General features: G+C 34.3%; 1 protein-coding gene across 2 annotated transcripts; it reads left to right on the top strand.

Moving 5' to 3' along the window:
- Positions 1–990: 990 nt before the first annotated feature.
- On the top strand, positions 991–20587 carry LOC124361866. Of its 2 annotated transcripts, none has more exons than XM_046815907.1 (2): positions 991–1145; positions 17356–20587. In XM_046815907.1, the coding sequence occupies exons 1-2, from the start codon at positions 1080–1082 to the stop codon at positions 17608–17610; spliced, it is 321 nt and encodes a 106-aa protein (XP_046671863.1). In that variant the 5' UTR covers positions 991–1079; the 3' UTR covers positions 17611–20587. The 2 variants fall into 2 exon arrangements, with proteins under 2 accessions (XP_046671863.1, XP_046671864.1); XM_046815908.1 differs by lacking the exon at positions 991–1145 and adding an exon at positions 7546–7854.
- Positions 20588–21754: the final 1167 nt, after the last annotated feature.

The raw sequence follows: 21754 nt of genomic DNA, 5'->3' as shown, positions 1-21754 counted from the left end.
TTTTAGTTCAACGACTGGCCGCACTGGTGACAGCGCTGTACCATATTGAGTGCGAATTATTTATACAAAAAGACGGATATTTTAAGATTAATTGGCTTAAATAAAATGGCCAAATAAAGCAAAGAATGGAGGGCCGCCGGTAGCAGATGTCACGTATAAGCAGGCGCCGTCTCACCAATTTGCATACATTAAACAGAGATGAATGACGTCACTACCTCCCCTCTTCCCCACCCCTGTGCCGTTCCCCAACTCCCTACTGTCAAAGTGCTCCTCAGTCTCTGTAACTTCAGATGCTAGAGAGTGGAATTACGATGTTTAATCTCCGCTTGAGATTGTACGTTGTCAAACTGCGTGCTCCTTTCAAATTGTACGAAACCCTCTTTAAAATCTAGAAGTGTTTACCTTTTTGTACCCTGCCAACTTCACTTTGCCAATCGAAATTTGTTAAATTATTTATAGTAAAAATGTTTTCAACGATGTAATAGAAGAAACGTTTATTGCACTGTCACATTACTGCAAGTAATGATAACCTTCTTTTCGCAGTAAATTTCATTAATTTTGTTCAGTAAAACTTATTATCCTTTCTAGTTTTTCTTTTCGATTTTTTATGGTCGACATAATGTACTATCGTTTCCTAAAACGCATAAACTGCAATTTTGCTTGCCAATTAAAGAGTTAGTCGTAATAATGCAACGTTTTCTTGCCACAGTAGAGCATCTAATTCTTTATTTCTGATGCAACCCTGACTAAGATATTTATTCGGAAATCACGTAATAAAAAAAAAACACAAAGACAATTACGTAAAAGAGTGTTATATTGTCACTCAGATCTCGGCGCTTGACCTCGATTCTCAACAGTTTTGTTATTGACAAGTTTTTGCGTAGCAGAGACCTCAGTACGTGACCTAAGCTATGAATAACCGGCAGACTTTGCTTTTGACGTAAATGTTATTTACAACTTCGAGACGGGTGTAAAACTTATTGCACGGTTCGAGATAACTTTCCGCGTATTTGTCTAGTGTCGCTAATAAACATCAGAGATAATATCCATATATTGTATTCCTTTATAAACATGATTCGATGTGCGATCCAAACGCTCGCATTCATCGTTTGTACAATTATCCATCTCCCAAACTGCCAATGGAGGTACGTAATTAGGTGTAAAAAGACTAATTTAACTTTGTAAATAGATCGATTACACGTTAATTCCGGAACGTCCGTTTCAAAACATATTTTCTCAGTTGATTATCGCCCGTTGTCATATCGTTTCGAACAAAAATATAAGTCGTGGATCTAAAATTTGCATTACACGTGCATGTTTGTGCATGTTCAGCTAGTATCTTGCACAGTTTTAAAAACACAATGATGTTTGTGTTTGTAGAAAAATGTAATAAATATCTATTCGAGTGGGCTTTACTATATACAGGGTCGTCACTCCCCACCTTTCAAATTTTTGAACGAATAAAAGTAAATAAACGAAACTTTAGAAAGTGTCTAGTTAAATAGAACCTACTTTTTACGAATTCTAAGCTTCAAGACTCCTTAAATTTTGTCACATCACAATCTTTCTTTTGTGATACATCGATATATAATTGGAAAACGAGTATTTCTGAGCAAACCGGAAATCAGTACATTTTAATTATTTCATAGACAATCTCCTCACACAAGCCAATCGCCCTTGAGGACAAAAATAAGCCTTAAAAGGAGCTAGGTCTTTTGTGTGTGTGTGTGTGTGTGTGTGTGTGTGTGTGTGTGTGTGTGTGGTGTGTGTGTGTGGTGTGTGTGTGTGTGTGTGTGTGTGTGTGTGTGTGTGTGTGTGTGTGTGTGTGTGTGTGTGTGTGTGTGTGTGTGTGTGTGTGTGTGTGTGTGTGTGTGTGTGTGTGTGTGTGTGTGTGTGTGTGTGTGTGTGTGTGTGTGTGTGTGTGTGTTCGAAAAACATTACAGACCAAAATATAATGTAAATACCATAAACAATGTTTTAAACGGGTAATGAGATGTCCTTAAGGTCAATATGAGAAATATATTTTTAAACCCATCACGTCACAGAGAAACGTACTTGTTCCAAATTAGGGTTATAACACTCTTTTCAGCAAATTGGGGTTATAACTTGGACCCTTATCTGAAGGACCTATGATGGAGTCAGTGAAGGTAATTGTTACAAACATATCCTCATCTCATTACGCAGTGCTGCATTTAGATCCTTGCTGACATCCAAAAAGGTTTTTTACGGCAACCCTTATCTTTCTTTGACTGCGAAAATTCTCTAAGCATTTCTAAAGTCATCAATGGTAATTGGGGGGGGGGAGTCATCCCCAAACGGTAATCGGTGAATGCATGTATAAAACTCTAACTCTTTACAGTAATGAGAATTAATCAGTTATAATGTTTGAAATATTGATTTTCACATGTAATCTTAGCAGTTTCGAATTACGTTACTCCCGTCGCTCAACATTTCTTCCTTGGCGGTCGATATGTATTACATGACATAAATATGGTAAAATGTCAGTTGACATGCGGACGACCTTTGCACCAACTCGCACACTAGCATTTCAACTGCAAAGTTGACTCTATTGTTGGCGCAAAGCCAGCTTTTACATCTCAATATGTCAACCCGCTTTGAGCTTTCACTAAACTGCTCTTATGTAACTTGCACAAATAACGAAAAAAGAACAACAAACTTCTTCTTTGATGTTTGTTACATTTTCCACATGTTAAATATTAGCTATTTTATGTAAAGCGTGGAAACTCTCAATAAAGCTATGTGTGTATCATTTATAAATTTAATATTGAAGTACTGGTTGACGTACATGGTTGTAGTAATCTTGTCTATAACAATATGTCATATTTTAAAATTCTCTAAAAGAAAGCTAATTTAATTTATAAATGGTAAATTTGAAGTTATATTCCTTTTTTACAAGAGGTCTTTTGGCAATGCAATCTATTAGCTTAGTCTATTATGAGAATTAAATGTGGTGCATGCATGGTTCTAAAATCATGGCAAGAAGTTGTGTGGGGAAGGAGCTATAATAATTTATAAATAGGAAAATGCAAGAATAATATCCCTTTCCATACTTGTATGAATGTTATAAACTCCTATGACTTTAAAAAATCCAACATAATTTTTGTTTGCTTCATTTGGAAATTTGAATGCTCTTACAAGATAAATACTATATACTTTTATTCCAAAAGTATTCAGAAATGTAATACAGAAACTTATATAGGATTTATAAACTATGGCGTGAATATAATGACGTAACTTTACGGATAAACAACGTTTCGATCTTTGACATCTATTATAATGTTTTCTTATGATGAAATATAGTTTCTAATTCCACAATAAGCCTTATCGATAAGGCTTACTGTGGAATTAGAAACTATACAGAACGATTAGCATTTGACTATTGTAATAATATATTTTCTACCATAATCTTTTAGTATTATGTTTTTTAATTACATGAGTTAAATATTAAAAACGTCTTTAATTAAAAAAATAATTTAAATTAAAAACACGATTTTCTAAATTATTTATTCTCTTCTTTAGATATGAAGCAATTGAATGCAAGTGTAATGAGCAGAAAATAAAGTTGAAATTCCCAAAAATATGGTGTTGAACTAAATCAAATTCAAATCATCGTTTTAAGAACGAACTTTAAGAGCCAGCTATATTAGTATTGGTTTTCCATTTGATTCTAACCATGTACTGACAATATTAACTGCATGTCGATTTATGTAACGCCTTATTTGGAAAAACATGGTTAGTACAGACCCTAATCGCTTCATACTTGTTCGATTTTGTTGTTACGTACTCAGAAACAATCGTACATTCTTCCGTACGAACACACACACATTACATACATACATCATGAAGAAATGAGGTACATCGTCGTACATTTCTTCGTTCTACGATATATCGTAGAAAAATATTTAAATTTTATACAATTTTACTAGAAAAACAAAAATAATTTTGCATAAATATTACCCCTTTTTTCTGAATATGATAGATATATCATGCATAAAATATGTCTTTCCTCTTTTAAATAGGATACATTATATGACTAAAAAGTGGGTTAAAAGTTTCTGATGTTTAACGTCGTTATTGTCGAGTATTTATGTGGTACTTGGAAGAGATGAAAGGGAGCATTCAGTGCACAGCGTCTGTCGTGACGTATTATGATAAAGTTGTATAAATTATTCAAATGAATCATTTGAAAGGTAACTGAAGTACGTAAAACCGAAGTCATTTGCTATTCACGACGCCGATGTAAAACCGCACAGTACACTGTGTAGTTCACCGGCAATTTGCTGTGTCTGCTATCGATTTAACAACAAAAGAACGTGTTTAAATAATTACCCTATTATTCTGAAACGAGTGACTAGGTATAATTGAGTCTGCTTTTACACTATTAACTCACGTTTATGTGTGGTACAGAATGGTAATTGGGAACCAATTAAATAAATCGTTAATGTCATATAGTAAATGTGTAATCGCACAGATGTTCTTTAATGTTGCTTTACATCATTTACCATATAATTCAATTTGCATAATTTGATGTTCTTTGAATGGTGTGAAAAATTGAAATTCTCTGGAACAATGCTCGTTTGACGAAGCTGGAGTAAGTAGAATTTTGTACGAAATTTTATGGATATTTTACAGCATTGGAATTACATTTTCATTTAAAGGAGTAAAATAAATTCTAACCGCTGTAAGAAATTAGATTATTTCGTTAAAACAAAGTATTCTTTAACCAATTTTATTGCTTCACTTTAGATATTTAACCATGAAATGCACGCATATATTTTTGTCCTTCAACAGGCACAGGGGTCTACTGGTTCCATTTTAAAACACTTTTGAAAATATAAATATAAATAAATTACATTTACATAACAATTGTTTGTATCCTTAGGCTATTAGTATGTGCGAACTGTGATATATTGGTTTATAACAATAAATATAACAATTATAAAATTGTTCTTGCAAAATGCTATAATTCTGACGATAAAATGTAAACTGTAAACTGAAAATAGCCGTTTGTGTTTTTAAAAGTTTTAGATGCAAATGTTATAGTAGCTAACACTATTTTATGTACAAACAATATATTAATATAATTATTCCATCGCAATTATGACCTACCATACATAAAATCGCAACATTGGCAAAATATAGGCTATATAGTTTTATCATATTGTATAGTTTTTTATTGCCCATTGATTAAAAATTCTCTTCGGTCGAGAAGAAAAACAATGTAAATTATTTCACAAATAATCACAAAAATGAAATTATAACCAATATAATCAAATATAGACAATGAGGAAAACAACAAAAACTGTACACTGGGGTCCACTGGACCCAAGACAAATAAAGTAGTTTATTACTCAGCTGACAGCTGGCAACTAAGGAGGTTGGGTTTGGAGCCTAGTGAAGCAAAAAAATTACATGGGTACCAAAAGTTCCCGCGACAAACTTAAACTGAGAAATGTGAAAAAGAAATTTATGTGGGATTCTGTGAATCCCAGTGTGCCAAGGAAAAATATTCTTGAGAAAAAAATTCCAGTTAAAAATCGAATAGGTTCGCTTAAAACGCCGACTTTGGAAAAGATAACCATAGACGTATCTAGGATGATCAAAAGGGGAACTGGTTACACCCCAGTCAAGGTGATGGTCTGAAGGGAGGGGGGGAGGTCATTCCGTCAAATGTTTAAAAGGTATCGCAAATTTGAAAGCCTTCTGAGAGTATATTATTTTTATGTTTCTCTTTACAAAAACGGCTGAACTTGATTTTTTTTACTTTTTGGAGACCGCTCGATAGCAATAATAGTAACCAAGACTAATACGCTACCACTTTAAAGGGATAAGTAGTGTAATTTTAACTGTAATTTTGTTTAACAAGATTATTTCCTTGGAGGTGGAATTATTGAAAATAAAGAGAGTAGACATTCGAGCAAAATTTTAATCTTTAGGTACATCCGCTCTGCAGTTTACTTGTTGGATGGGGATATAGCATTTGCTACATATAACAGAACAGCTACGGTATATGTAGCAGAACAATGTTATTCTTATAACAGAACGCTTACTGGAGAAATGTTGTGCATCACTGCTACGGTAATATTTAGCACAGCAATGTTATTCTTATAACAGAACGCTTACTGGAGAAATGTTGTGCATCACTGCTACGGTATATTTAGCACAGCAATGTTATTCTTATAACAGAACGCTTACTGGAGAAATGTGTGCATCACTGCTACGGTATATTTAGCACAGCAATGTTATTCTTATAACAGAACGGTTACTGGAGAAATGTTGTGCATCACTGCTACGGTATATTTAGCACAGCAATTGTTTTTATTCTTATAACAGAACTCCGCTTACTGGAAAATGCGAGTGCATCACTGCTACGGTATATTTAGCACAGCAATCTTATTCTTATAACAGAACGCTTACTGGAGAAATGTTGTGCATCACTGCTACGGTATATTTAGCATCAGCAATGTTATTCTTATAACATGGAACGCTTACTGGAGAAATGTTGTGCATCACTGCTACGGTATATTTAGCACAGCAATGTTATTCTTATAACAGAACGCTTACTGGAGAAATGTTGTGCATCACTGCTACGGTATATTTAGCACAGCAATGTTAATTCTTATAACAGAACGCTTACTGGAGAAATGTTGTGCATCACTGCTACGGTATATTTAGCACAGCAATGTTATTCTTATAACAGAACGCTTAATGGAGAAATGTTGTGCATCACTGCTACGGTATTATTTAGCACAGCAATGTTATTCTTATAACAGAACGGCTTAAACTGGAGAAATGTTGTGCATCACTGCTACGGTATATTTAGCACAGCAATGTTATTCTTATAACAGAACGCTTACTGGAGATAATGTTGTGCATCACTGCTACGGTATATTTAGCAACAATGTTATTCTTATAACAGGAACGCTTACTGGAGAAATGTTGTGCATCACTGCTACGGTATATTTAGCACAGCAATTTTATTCTTTATAACAGAACGCTTTACTTTTCGGATGGGGAAATGTTGTGCATCAGAACTGCTACGGTATATTTAGCACAGCAATGTTATTCTTATAACAGAACGCTTACTGGAGAAATGTTGTGCATCACTGCTACGGTATATTTAGCACAGCAATGTTATTCACTAAAAGACGTGAATATAAAAGAAAAATCTGCTGCGTAGGTTCTCTTCTGAGAAGCTCCTACAGCTTCTTGAGACAATTACGAGTGGGTACAGTACAAATACGAAGTTCGTAAGCTATAATGGAGTGCCCTACTTGTACTTAATTTAATATTCCAAACCAAGCGTAAGGAATTTCAAGCTTGCTGAAGCATCAACTATGTATGAATATTAATAGTTCTTGTAAACGGAGCTCCCGTTGCGGCAAATAAGTTCGCAGTTAAAATTGTTCGCAGCCAACTCATTCGACCCTTACAATTACGGGGTCACTAATGGATAACCCATTTCCGGTTCCGTGTGACGCACTGTACTAGAGACTCCACTCGGCGGGACGCGCGCTCGAATGTTTGATGACCGCGCAACAATAACCGTCGGACGAGCGTGAAATTATTAACATCGGAACGACTAGAGCGTCAGGTTCGCATGCGTCGGTGAATGGAGTGAGAAGCGAGAGTCCCCCGGCGCGTGCCCCCCTCCCCCTACACTCGGACGTGGGAACCCCCCCGCGGGCCGGTTCCCGGTGCCGGGGGAGGGGGCGTCGGCGTCTCGGCGCTGCTGACAGTTGTCCTGCGTCTGTAGTCTAGTGTTGTGGTGGTCTCCACGCCGAAATGACGCCTACAGCTACGGTTCTTACGACTGGCAAGCGCTGCCTCAAGGTACTGTCTTAGTTCCACTTCTCTTTAATTGTATGACAATATTAAACTCTCCTTCGTATAGGCTGCTATTCAGTGACGGACTATTATTTTTATATACTACTTCAAACTTTGTATCAAAAATAGGTTATTGATTGACAGAAAGTAGTTTTTATTTGGAACTCTTTCAGATATTTTTAATCGAATGATTTATTCACGACATATTAGAAGAAACGAAAGTATTTTCTCTCAGTTTCTTCTCGTTATGACCAATTATATTAAACTCTCCTTCGTATAGGCTGTCATCCAGTAACGGACTATTCATTTTATGTACTACCTACTTCAATCTTTAAAAATAGATAACAATAGTATTTATTGGCAGGAAGTAATTATTATTTGGAACTCTTTCAGATATTTTTATTCGATTAATTTATTCATGAAAGGTTAGAAGAAACGAAAGCATTGTCTCTCAGTTTCTTCTCGTTACGACAATTAATTATATTAAACTCTCCTTCGTATTGGCTGCCATCCAGTAACGGACTATTAATTTTATATACTACTTTAAACTTTGTATGAAAAATAGATTATAATAGTATTGATTCGCAGTAAGTAATTATTATTTGAAACTCTTTGAGATATGTTTATTCGATTGATTTTTTTCTTTTGGTTCTTACATCAGCTTGTGTTATCTGTATATAAATATACAAATTTCTGCATTGCATTAGACAAATTGCACGTATCAATCATATAGTGTAAATATGATACGATTATGTACCTACACTTATATTAAGAATAAAACATTCATTTTGTTTCGAGTTAAATATTGCGTCACTTTTCCACAATCGTGAACAATAAAATCTCATTCATTTCGGCAAAAAAGTTAACAAAAACTTTGTATTGATCCCGGCGATCTTTTGTGAATTTATCAACTGAATTAAACGCATTCGATACTAAAAGATCTTATAATCGAGCTTTGAAACCTTCCTTTGTTAAAAATTCTCAGATACGTTTCGGGAGTATGTTGATCACTTTGACACCAACATGAGATAGAAGTTGTTCTCAAGCGATTTTTCTGTGGGGCAGAATTCTGAATTTGTCCTTGCATCTCGTATTATACCCGTGGTTTGTCATTGTTTTGCTTTAACTTACATTTGTCGCGACAACACAAGGGTCACCTCCAGGATATGGAGACAAGGAAGTTTTAATAATCCCAAACTCCGGAAGGTATGACTAAATTTTCAAAGATTCTGGTTGCCTTCTTTTAGAGCCGAACGGCCTTTTCAGATCGCTATTTTGCGTAGTTACGTGTGGCCATACAACCCCATAATAGGCAATTTTATAAAACGTTCAGATCAAACTTTTGCCAAATATATCGTAGCTATGGTGGGAAGGGTTTATTCAATGCGAATGTTGAAGTTTCTTCTAGCTTACATTTGATGGCTACTGGGTAACCAGACAGACCTATTTTGTAGTCCATGTGTCGAAACAATGCGAAGAATTCGATTTGAACTTGGTCGCCGACTTTTGGTGGATCCAGATTCCAGGATTCAAGTCTGTGACAGCGTCACATTTCAGACCCTTCACGAAGTGGAAGGGGAAAAGGATCAAAACGACATTCACAAACGTTACCCAAAACAAAGATACTATTGGTGACTTGGAACATATTACGTCGATATGATCACCTTATTCAGCCCTTTAAGGTTTGCATTCCTAAGCTTATAAAATATTACAACCGACTTCCTCTAGTAGAGAATCGTTCACTATAACCACTGGCCAATCTTCGTTTTCTTGCAGTCACAAGTTTATAGTTGCATTTTCGCTTTTACTTCGGATATTTCAAAAGGATATGTACCAGAGACACTTGTAGAAATCTCTAAACTTGTGATGTGGAGTGCTCTGTTGAATATAATTTAATACTTTTTAGGCAGGTATGCCTCTATAAAGTCTTCGCCTCTATATTTGCGTCGTATTTTGCATAACTGCCAGTGCCACCATATACGAAGACGTTGACAGATCATAATGATATATGCAGCAGAACAAGCAAGTAAATAGCGATGCGCTCCACCCACCATCGATCTTCTCTGACAACACAAACTGAATTTACAGTGAACCCCATCATTTGTTCGGCGGACTTCTATATAAATGCCCAGAAAACAATTTCTTTCTTTAAGTACATAATTTGGCAAACATATTGGGATTAGGAGACACGTTTATCGCAAAAGTTCGCTAAATGTATTTTGATACTTAAACATTCAAATTATTAAACCAAAAAATCTGTATCTCTTTCTGAATAACCTGTAGAAATATCAAGGCCCAAAAAGCGTTTAGATGCGTACTAATCACATCGTTAAAACAACACATCTTCCATAATTTCATCATTTGAAATAAGAGAATGTGTTTAAGGTTTAGCATTGTTCTTATGAGGTTGAAATATACACGGCCACCAGAACAGCCTGTTATCAATGTAGACCCTTTGAACTGTATGCCTTCAACTTCATCAGAATGGTCCGTCAGAAACCGGAGGAAATTTTTAAACATAATCGTCATTCAAATAGCATATTATTTTTAAATACCAATAACACAAAATACAGTTTTGGAAATACCTAAGAAAATATTGCAACTCAGAAGAAGAAATAGATTCAAATATAGGCCCACAGGTCAATAATCTGCAGCAATAAATCCATGAGGTTGGTTGTCAAATAGGAACAATTACAATACATTCAATGTTATCACGGCAGATAACACGTTATCTGCAGTGAAATCCGCAACAACTCCGATGGCTGTATTAATTTAAACTTCAGTTTTTCGTTTTCTTCAAAAATATTTAGGGTTTAAGGACAGGGAACGAGAAAAATTTGTAAAACTTAAATCTAGTAAAGGAATTGCTAAAAGCTCCTAACTTCTATTCAAATTCCTCCTTTTTAACACGCTTTTATTATAAACTAATCTATGAAACATGTACCGGTAACACTTGGCGTGTTCTGGAGGCTAGAGTCGGTGCACATGTGACTCTCCCGGGATACGGTTTTATCAAGAGAGCGACCACAACGACTAACAATGCTAAGATTGTCGATTATGCATCAACAATACATCACTGACTGACTGGGGCGAAGTCGATATTGATTATTCACGTGACTACGCATTGGCCAACCTTGTTATCTTTTGAAAGAGTCAAATTTCTGGTAATTGTCTTATCTTATAATTATTTATCACAGGCATGGTTCGTTAGCCTGAGTTTGTTTCACAGCGGCATACGGGCATTGCTGCATCAGCCGTGATGACATACTACCAGTGTATTTCTAGGCTTATAGATGTATTGGGAATAATGGGTGGGTGAAGATTCATCGCAATACCAACTAAGATTATTTGTTCCCGCATGTTAAGGCTACAGTATGAGCCCTTGGCTTACGTGGATTCCGAACCATATAAATCTTGACACAAAAGTCCCTTCAACATTGTCCCAGCGGAATGAACACGTTTACAAAGCTCCGTACAATATAAGGGTAATTGGGGTGATACATAACTTTAATACAGGATACAGGATTAACTAAAAACTTAAAACAACCTCAAAATCTAACCTCAAAAGCATTGCAATACCTCCACATTCGGTTTCAAACAGAGGAATGGAAAATTCATACAAAATAATATTATCCCTTTACGTATTTATTAAATATAATCTTTACTTTCTATGTCGACTAAAAATTTACAAGTTTAAAAAAACAAAATTATTGTTCCAAAAGATAATTATAAAATCGTCCCATTGGAACTCCTTTATTAATATACAATTTTTCAGGTTATAAGGATTACAGTCGCTTGTGACTGTAAATATGTTTTACCACAATACTACTTACTGGTAGTGCTGTGTGGATATAAATTATTGATCCATTCTTCTCTAACGCGAGTGGAAGCTTGTAATTTGTTCTGTGTTTTACTACAATACTACTTAATAGTATATTACTTACTGGTATATCACAGGATTTGTGGTTATCTAAACAATGTGTTTTTTGGGTACATTCCGTTAAAATGTTAAAATAAGCACAGATTTTAATTATTTGCAAAATACGGATGCATGCAAATTGTACCCTTTGCTAAATAAAATTTAACTTGCCCTTATGTCAGTCAAAGCGCTTCTTATTGATAATTTCGTTAAAGTCTCAAGAGTGATATAATTTTATTCTTGGATCAAGAACATAGCCAGGAAAAAATTGGGGAGTGGGCAAGACAACTGATATTTTCTCAAAGTGGACAGAAAGTAAGGCCCTATTTTTTCCTTAAAACGCTCTTGATCCGTATCTATGTCGAGAACGATCTTTCAGCAGTACATGTCAGTAATACTGAATTATTTAAATAATAATAATCGTTTACTAAAAAAGTAATTGTAACAATTAAAAATTTGGGGGGGGGGGTCCGGACCCCTTGGACCCCCTCGCTGGCTACGTCCTTGTATTGGATTAATCTTACTAGTTTATTAAGCGAGGTTTCTGTAATTATCTTGTACGCGTGTTTAATATTCACAGAGCATGTTTACTTACATCCTATATCATTCCCAGCAATATGTTTCATACTTTTAATTTCACATCTGAAAACTTCTAGCCAAACAATGAATACGAGTAATTCAAATACCATATTTTGTTTTTATTTACTCTACATATATTAATCATACAATTGTATACAAAAAATATAATCATTATCCTGTATGAATACTAATCACGAAACTCACAGCAAGTTTCCTGTGCAAAGTAAATTTACTGTGGCGCTGCAATGTGTTTTTAGTCAATTTACCATCAGAGCGGCTCGGCAAATTGCGTTCTTGGGAATGTAGGCGTCTAATGGACTTGGTTCTAATGTACTCTGTGTGCTGTTTGTGGCATGAAATATGTCCTTATTCTGTAAATACAGTTCAGTAATAACGTCTAGAGGTCGTCTTGATTATTCAATCTAAATTTAATAAAATTTAATAAAATATTAGTACTTTTTATTTGTTTATTTTGTTAGGATCGCGTATTCTTTATGCACTTACCAGCAGCTATTAAACTCCATACTGATGCTGTTACTGGAATTCACTGGCAAAGCGCAATCCTCCATTAAATAGAAGTGAAATTTGGAAATTGTACAAGGTGACATGCCGTCGTAGGAGTTAGTGTGCTCTTGAGGACTTCAGGGGCGTACCTAGGTATTTATTTTGAGGGGGAGGGATGATTTCGGAGGTTAACTTTATAGTGTATGTATGCTACTAAAATATATTAAAAATGTTAAGAATGTGTACCTAGCCTATGTGTTTTGACACATCAAATTTAAAATTGTAAATGTTTTTAGTTGTATATGACTGTAACTCAGAACTTCGGGGAATATAGAATTAAACAACCACTTCTCCTTGTGTACATCTCTACACAGTCCCTACACACCGTCTCTGTCCCAGTGTAGGTAGATTTGATCTGACGATTAAATCGATTTCGATATAATTCATTCGCTTATAGAACGTCATTTGAGGAATACATAATCTAGTAAGTACTTGAAGTACAAAACACGCAAAAAAAATAGAAATCGGAATATGCGGGAAAATCCAAATATGCCGGTATATGAATATGTAGACAGGCTGTCCAGGTCTATCCAGAATTTCTTTTTGAATATAGTATAAATTGTTAATGCTTACTAAAAATTATACAATATGTATCAACTATGAAAAAGTATCTACTATATATCTTGTAAGTTATTAGTCTATGTGAAATGCATGTTTGCTTTTAGGACAAGCACTCATTGTTCTTAATTTATTATTTCATATTATTAGTTAATGTATTAAGTAATTTACTAATATTATTCTCAATAAGTTGGCAATTAAGTGGTGGATTTATCGTTCTTGGATAGCGGGATTGTTTATTCTTTAAATTTGATTAATTGTTATATTATGCTGCTTGTTTATATTTCTCTTGCTACTGCTTTTGTTGATTTAATCTTTTTAGCTGTATGTACTTGTATCTTATGGGCTTGAAATCACTATTATTCGTTCTTTCTTAATCTGTACATTGCATTAAACATGTATTCTTCTTGTCATCTACTGTATCATGTGTAAATTGGCTACTGCCGTTGATAAAATGTTTTTAATGTGCAAATTTATTGAGTTGAAAAACTACGTCATGTATCCAGGGATTATTATTCCTCAATTTAATTCGATTTCAATCTTTAGGTGAGGGCTGATCCATATATTCACTGTTAGTGTACGGCCATTATTATATTATGGACAATTTCCAATTGTTATATTTAGGTTATACTTATCGATTTTAATGTTTAAATATTAACGTCTCAAACTGAAATATAGTGGAAATGACTATAATTTAACCTTATTGCAGTAATAATCGAAAAGTAGCTAAATATATTCTTCGTGGCTAAATTAAATAAAGAGGAATTGCCAAAAACTTGATATGGCATGGTAGCGGTAAAAATCAGCTGTTCCTAAAGCCGACGCAGTGTGGTATTGATCAGCGATGGGTATTGTTATGTACATTGAGTACTATAGACTGCAGTGTCTGCTATTACGGCCACCAAACTGTCTTTATCTTTGTCCACTTATCGATCGATAATATTTTACAGTTTCGTTTGCACAATACGGATATGCTAGTTTGTTCTCTTTGTAATGCTTACTCTGGTTTATGGTCAGGATATAGATGTGAATGTCTAAATAAGACACAACATTATATGAATGTACTGTATTGAAGCTAAAACACAGACTGTTAAACATTTATTCTGTATACAATGTCTTTGACTGTACAGTTGCACTGTCCCATCTGTACGTTGCGGATCTTCTAGTTTCGTAACGCACTATCACGACGTCGTCCTAACCTCAAAGATCGTATATACTAAATGTTATAGTTTTAAAAGATTATATTAGCATCAACATCGACTCAAAATATAGGTAGTTAGTAGGTTTTGCATTACTGCCGCGATTCAGAACATATATACATACATAGGTCTGAAAAGTCTATTTCGATAAAAAAAAACCGGTTGTCTGTAAAGTCGGTTTACTGACGATAGTTGAACGTGACTACGTCATAAGAAAATACTGATGGAATGGTTGCATTTTTCAAAAGAACATTTTAATTTTATTTGTTTGATAGACATTTTGAGCTTACCTCAATGTGTTTGATATAGGAGAAAATTGTTCCCTTTGACGGCTGGCTGGTCCAACCTGTCATTTCAGACACGCTGTTATGATACCGGTATGTGGAAAATTTAACATTTATGTTTTAATTTTTTGAAATCATAGCTACGCTCGATAATTTTATTTTGATCGAATAGTAAAGCCATTGATTTTTTACTCATCGTGAAATAGTTCTGTTAACTTATTGTTATAGTTTTGTCAATTATAGCATAACCTACAATCGCTGCACTAGCGGACCGATGCTATTTATTTTAATGATGAAAGCACGAATATTCGACAATATACCTATCTCACTGAACATATATTTAATATCGAAAGAATCATTACCTTTATCGCCGCAATTATCGTTGCTATAAACAATTGACGCCACATTCACTTTTCACTGCACTTCATACTTGACGAAAACATGTAAATGTATTATTGTATAGCAGCTGTCCACGCGGACGCATCGCTCACTCAAGTAGGAGAGAGACAGATGTCGAACGCTGCCGAACGCGGAGGCCGATTGATGTCGAACGCTGCCGAACGCGGAGGCCGATTGATGTCGAACGCTGCTGAACGCGGAGGCCGATTGTGCCTCTTTATCGCTCGTTCCGCGCTCTCGCTTGCACTTCAAGCCTTAAATGGAACGCCTCAGAGCGAGGTAACGCCGCATGAGTCATGTTTTTTGGTGCGTGCAGCCGGCTCCATCGAATTATAAGACGTTGTCACGTCAAAAAGTGTTTATTTCCGATATCATGATCTACTTCCGGTATAAGGCATTTTCGATGCTGCAGGACAGTTAACAAGGAAATATACACTAGTCCTGAGATTCATTTATATTCCTTATTTTCAATGAAAACTGTTAATTAATTCAAATTCGCAATTATCTAATTATGTAACCACGTGTTAGTTAGATTTGCTTTACATTTAAAGGAGAATATACCCGTATCCATGTGGGATATACCCGTATCTATGTGGGATATAGCAGTTACGTGCGGCAGTTTGGCAAATCGTGAGTCTTACCCTCCAAATTTGTGATTTATTCGCATCTTCTAGTAATTATATAATTTTCAGGATTACTTTTAAATGTTGGTTACTTATATTATTGTGAGAGTTTACATCATGTTAATCTGATCTGTTACAGAATATACTTATAATTACTTCTTCTTGCCACTAAATAACGAAACCTGAACGATTCAGGTGGCAAAAGCTTATTTTAGCCTTGGATGACATATTATCTTATCATAAACTATTGCATAGTCGAAGATAGCAGTATGATATGGTTGTAGATGAATAAAAATAGGTTTACTGATGTAACTAAACCTAGACATGATTAAGTTTCTATATATATATATCTCAGACCAAGGGATTTCAAAAATAAGCTGATAAATAGGATGGTCAGGAGCCCATATTAAATGTAAGCTACACCCTATCCTCTCTATATTATAGGACCTTGATGAAGGGGTTGAATATTATGGACCCAAATAAAAAGGACCTTTAATCTGCATACAAATATTTAAATGAAAACACTGTGATGGTATCAAGTTATAATGTAAAGCTCAGTTTAAAGATTTTAACAATATATGTTGTGTGTGTCAATTAAAGTGAAATATTTCCGTAAATGAATTAGTGCTGCGGAGAGGCAGCAAAGTTTCCAACGTCGATACTCCAATACCAGCGAGATGCGGAGCACGTATATATACCGCATCTGTCTCCTTCCTCTCTGTCCATCTCTCACAGTCTTTGTTTAAGAGATTTTGCCACAAAGCAAAGTACGATGAGTGATTTTGCTGCACGGATATCACCCCAACACAAAACCTCTAATCTCAAAGCCTCTTGCTGGTGGTTCATAAATGTTGGCTATCAGAAGGCAGAGGAGAGTGGCTAATGAAATTAATGATTCCAAAATATCCTTTCTCCATTCATAAACCGCATTTCCCTCCTTCCTCTCTGTCTATCTCTCTCATTCTTTGTTTAAGAGATTTTGACACAAAGCAAAGTACGATGGGTGATTTTGCTGCATGAACAACACAAAAACCTCAAATCTCAAAGCCTCTTGCTGGTGGTTGATAACTGTAGAGACGCTTGTCTCACTTCCCACCACTGGAGGGAGGCCCCTCCTGCGCGTGGCTGCTTAGATATTTGCTTCTGCGCAGGTTTCTTTGCGAGCGGTTTATCTACAACTGCATTTTACCCAATACTAAGCCTTAATTGTTTGTATCTTTCCAACGAAAGTAGGCACAGAAATGCGGTTAGGGTCTTCGTGATAAGCATGTACCTAACTTATCTACTATTCGAAAGTCTCGCACTACAGAAATACACAAAACTCTCTAACATTTTATTTTACATTATTATAGAAGTTTCTAACCTACAAATTCGTGTTGTAGGTGCTGAAGTCGCTGACCAATCTGAAGCGGAGGATAGCCGCGGCCGTGCTCCACGAGAAGCCCACAAGGAAGCCGGTGAGAGTGACACAGCTGTCGCAGTGTCCGTACCACCTGAGCATCACCTCCCTGGATAAACATCACGACAGTCACAGCATAGACACGGTGATGACGTGGCTGGACGAGGGATCGCTACTGCAAGAGATCTCGGACAACCGACTCAATGAGAGGCTGGAGATGGTGCAGGGGTCTACGTAGAGATCGGCTCTTGTCCACGACGAGATTGTGATAAAGTACCCTGACAGGGTCGGATCCCGATAAGACACGAGGGACAGAATCGAGTTATTCATGAGATCTGCATGTGTGTAAATAGGAATAGATTAAGCAACAGAAATTGCATGTACAGTAGATTTCATTCATATAAAGGGTTTGGAAAATCTGCCATCTCCGATCAGTCACTAACCTTAAATAAAAAGAGTTTTTAAGTTGCAGACAATGTTAAAATTGGAATATGACTAACAAAAACCGTTATTTATTGGGAAGAGAACAACTGCAGGATTCCGGTTTCTATACTAACCCAAAACATTATCGTACTTAATTCAACTACGGCTCTTTGGTCAAACATGACTCAAGATCTCCGAGTCTTGTTCTTTCTTTACCTATCCCAAACTTACACTTCTTTCACCAAAATCTTTTCAAATGTGATATTATTAAATGATAGTCTACAGATGGGATCTCATATCTAGTATACTATAATCTATTTTTCTATCATGAACTAAAAAAGACTAATCTGCTGTTGACCTTCGCAGAAGCTTACAGGTAGATCTGTGGCTCTCTTAATGAGAGGTTACAGGTTAAATTCTTAGTGAGGTCAATAAAGAAACTTTGAAAATGCTTTTGGAGCCGTGGTTTGGACCGTAGCATCTTAAAAATGTCTAGTATAATCAATAGAATGCTATTGGCTTGGAAAGAACCCCTAATAAAAATAAAAATCAACAAATTGTGGATGAGAACATTATTAACTTCATCAAATATAAAACATACACCTGAGCCATTTATAGTTAATTTTAAATCAAAGCATCAATGAAGTTCAATTAGAATCATAATCATAGCTTGTTCATAACACAAATTTCAGGAAGCAATACAATGGTAAAATCAGAGAAAAAAAAATCATTCAACATTCTTTATAAATAAAAAACTACTAATCCGTAATATTTTGGTTACAGTGTGTATTTTATTTTTTGTGGAGATTTTCTGTTATTACAACCGAAAAATATAAATAGTATTTCACATTTTGTAAAAGATGTCTTGTAAAATTAACTATTGCCATTTGAATAAGATAGTGCTCAAATTTTAAAATTATATATGTAAAACAGAAATGTATACAAATGTAGGATTACAAGAATTTAAACTTCTTCATATCTTTCCGTTTATCGTATTTTCAGAAAAATAATACCTATGTCTATATAAGGATCTCAATAAATTAAAATATTTTGTTCATTTTAATTGAACTTAATTATGATTACAATTGAAATCAGTCATAATTTTAAAGTTTCCAACATCTTTATTTAACAACTAACCATCATGTTAAACAAGTATAATATTCAGAACATGTATACTCCGTATTTTTTGTTCAAAAGTTCCTAATATTGTAAATACTGTTCGAGTTAATTGTAATATATGTATATATAAAACTATATGTAGTTTATTTATTTTGTATAATGTCAAGATGTAAATAAATTAATGGAGGTGACAATAATTATGGATTAAATACAAGACATTGAAGTTTTCGCACATGATATACATAATGGTGTTACATCTGTACACTGTTTATTAAACCACAGCAAGCAATAATTACTTAACTAATGAATGTCATTGTTTATTGTATAGTATAGATTTGGTGTACAATAATTATTGTTAGGTTATCGGCATGTAAGCACTCATTTTATTTTAATTCATGAAGTCATTACTTATCTATTGTACTATATTATTTTCTTAAACTGTTATTGTGATAAATCATAAGTACATTTTATTTTATGTAATTAGAGTATAATTTTGTGTTCGGTTTACATTAATTCCTATTTCTATACGTTGGGGGTACAACATATGTAAACCTACTATAGTACTACAACATATTTATTGTTTTTAGATTATTTTGTGTCAATACTGTGATTTAAGTGGTTGTGAAAACATTTGTAAATTTGATCGGATATGGCTTGAGAATCAATAATACCATACTACTGTGAAATTAACATCCGAGCATAATATCCCACAGTATAAATTTATATGATAAAAGCAAAAATCATTATAAATTATTTTGCACTTAACTTTTTAAACAAATTCTACCATAAAAAGTAAACAATATAAATTATAATTGCACTCGTACATGTTAATGTAATTTTTCAAGCCATATTGACAAATTCACTTTACTATGCTCAATTATTCTTCAGATAAACAATGTTTTCCTCTTCCATCCAGACCTACCAACCAATGAATTTGGTGTGAAATTTAAATATCTAATCATTATAAGAGAATGTGTTAGCAAACATAATATTTTACTGTCTGCAACCAAACTATTTCAAATTTTTGAACCAATTTATTTGCTTATAACGAATTAAATCTTGTAAGGTTTCAAGATTATGGAGTTTCTGAATCTTTAAAGAGTAGTGTATGTCAAACCATCAATGTTGTACAAATTATTCAAAACTAATAATGTATCTTCAGTTTCACATGACAAACACATGCCTGAAATCTAAATTTCTTGCCAGAAGAAATTTAGTGTTTCATTACTGACTTCACTTCATGTTTGGGGCAAATAATTATGGAGGACGTATCATTTTTTGAATATACGTTCCAATGCTTCTTTTCTATTTTTACTGGTTATCCAAAAAATCAAACCTTTTTGTACTTCATAATTTATTCAAGTATTTAAAAATAATTTGATGTGGGGCAAAATAAAAAGTCATGGTATTCTGCCTATCCACTTCTATGCAATAAAATTTCTCTGTTCTAGAAATGCAATGCTTAAGCCAGCACTGAAATGCATACAATAAAATAATATCTGCCAGTTGGTAGGTCTAATTTTATGATTTTTTAAATGCGCAACTATTATACTAGTCAATGTTATTTTCTTATCATAGTCTGTTTATTAATGTGTCAGTGATCAATTTATTGATCTAAGATACTAATTAATTAAAAAGTATACTTTGTTATTAATAAAGATGATGAAACAAGATTATGTTGTTCTTATTTGTTAACACATACAAACACACTACATTAAGGTATGTTTCCAAACTATGTTGTGTGTGACGTGTCCCGGATTACAGTAATTGTGCATAACATTTCCAGATAAGAAATAAAATGTATAATAATACGTTTCTTGTCTTTTACTATAGAAAGCAAAATATAAATTGTTTTGATGAATGTATAACATTGTTTTTCAGATATTAACTAAAAAATACCTTTTGGGTTGTGCTTGTTCTTAATAGTTTAAAAAGCCTACCTCAATCATATACAGTTAGCAGTTTTCTGCTTATGACTGATTTCCCGCAATTTGTGTCTTTCCTCTTTATGCAACTCTCTATAAATGTCAAAACCTTTTCGAATTGATCTTTACTTAGTTTAAAATAGTATCAGAGTGTCTTTGTCCCACTCTAAATTTGCTATCAAATGGTGGGATTTATCAAACACTTCTTTTTTTATTAATGGGATGCATACAAAGTTTTCTTTTACCAACAGAATACAGCAATCCATGTTGCACCTTTCACAAAATCTCTGTTACACCAAGGTACACTAAATGATGTTATTACGATGTTTTTTGATCAAGGTCGCAACTCAACTAAAAGACAAGATTCAAACAAATTCGTCTATCCAATCACTGGATGGATGTTTGCAGTGTGAAGTAGTATCCCATGGACGTCCAAGGCATATAATCCGTCTAGTGGATGGAGGTTCGGTGGAGTAGAAGATTTATGGCCTAAAATGTGTTTGCAAGGGAGTTCATAACTCATTGATAAAAGATTTTTCGAAAATAGCTTTGGACATTTTTTAAATGAAACTATCAAAGCAATTTTGTTGTGTTGCGGACATTACACGTGCATTGTCAAGAACCATCAGGTGACATTTTACTGACAAATTAACAATGATAAATAGTTCTTTCATGTATTTACACAAAATAACCAAAACCACCATTTAGAGAATAATACCTGGTGTGAAAGGTCATTGTTATAGATGAATGGGATTGCATAAAGTATGAACAAAAGAGTTGGATTGATAAAACTTTTGTTTTCTACGGTTGGAGTTATTTACTTTGTAAATACTGTAAATTTGATATGAAACAGCATGTAAAAGAAGATCCTCTTAATTATAGAAGTTGACTTCACTATCACTGCATATTCTTAAA

The sequence above is a fragment of the Homalodisca vitripennis genome, chromosome 5, assembly GCF_021130785.1.
Source record: "Homalodisca vitripennis isolate AUS2020 chromosome 5, UT_GWSS_2.1, whole genome shotgun sequence".
Classification (NCBI taxonomy): domain Eukaryota; kingdom Metazoa; phylum Arthropoda; class Insecta; order Hemiptera; family Cicadellidae; genus Homalodisca; species Homalodisca vitripennis.
Note: the sequence above shows the minus strand (reverse complement) of the source record. Positions and strands in the feature narration are given on the sequence as shown.

Coding starts and splice junctions, on each gene's coding strand:
- LOC124361866 (XM_046815907.1), top strand. CDS start 1,080: ATGTGCGATCCAAACGCTCGCATTCATCGTTTGTACAATTATCCATCT. Junction 1,146..17,355: donor CTCCCAAACTGCCAATGGAG/GTACGTAATTAG, acceptor TTCGTGTTGTAG/GTGCTGAAGTCGCTGACCAA.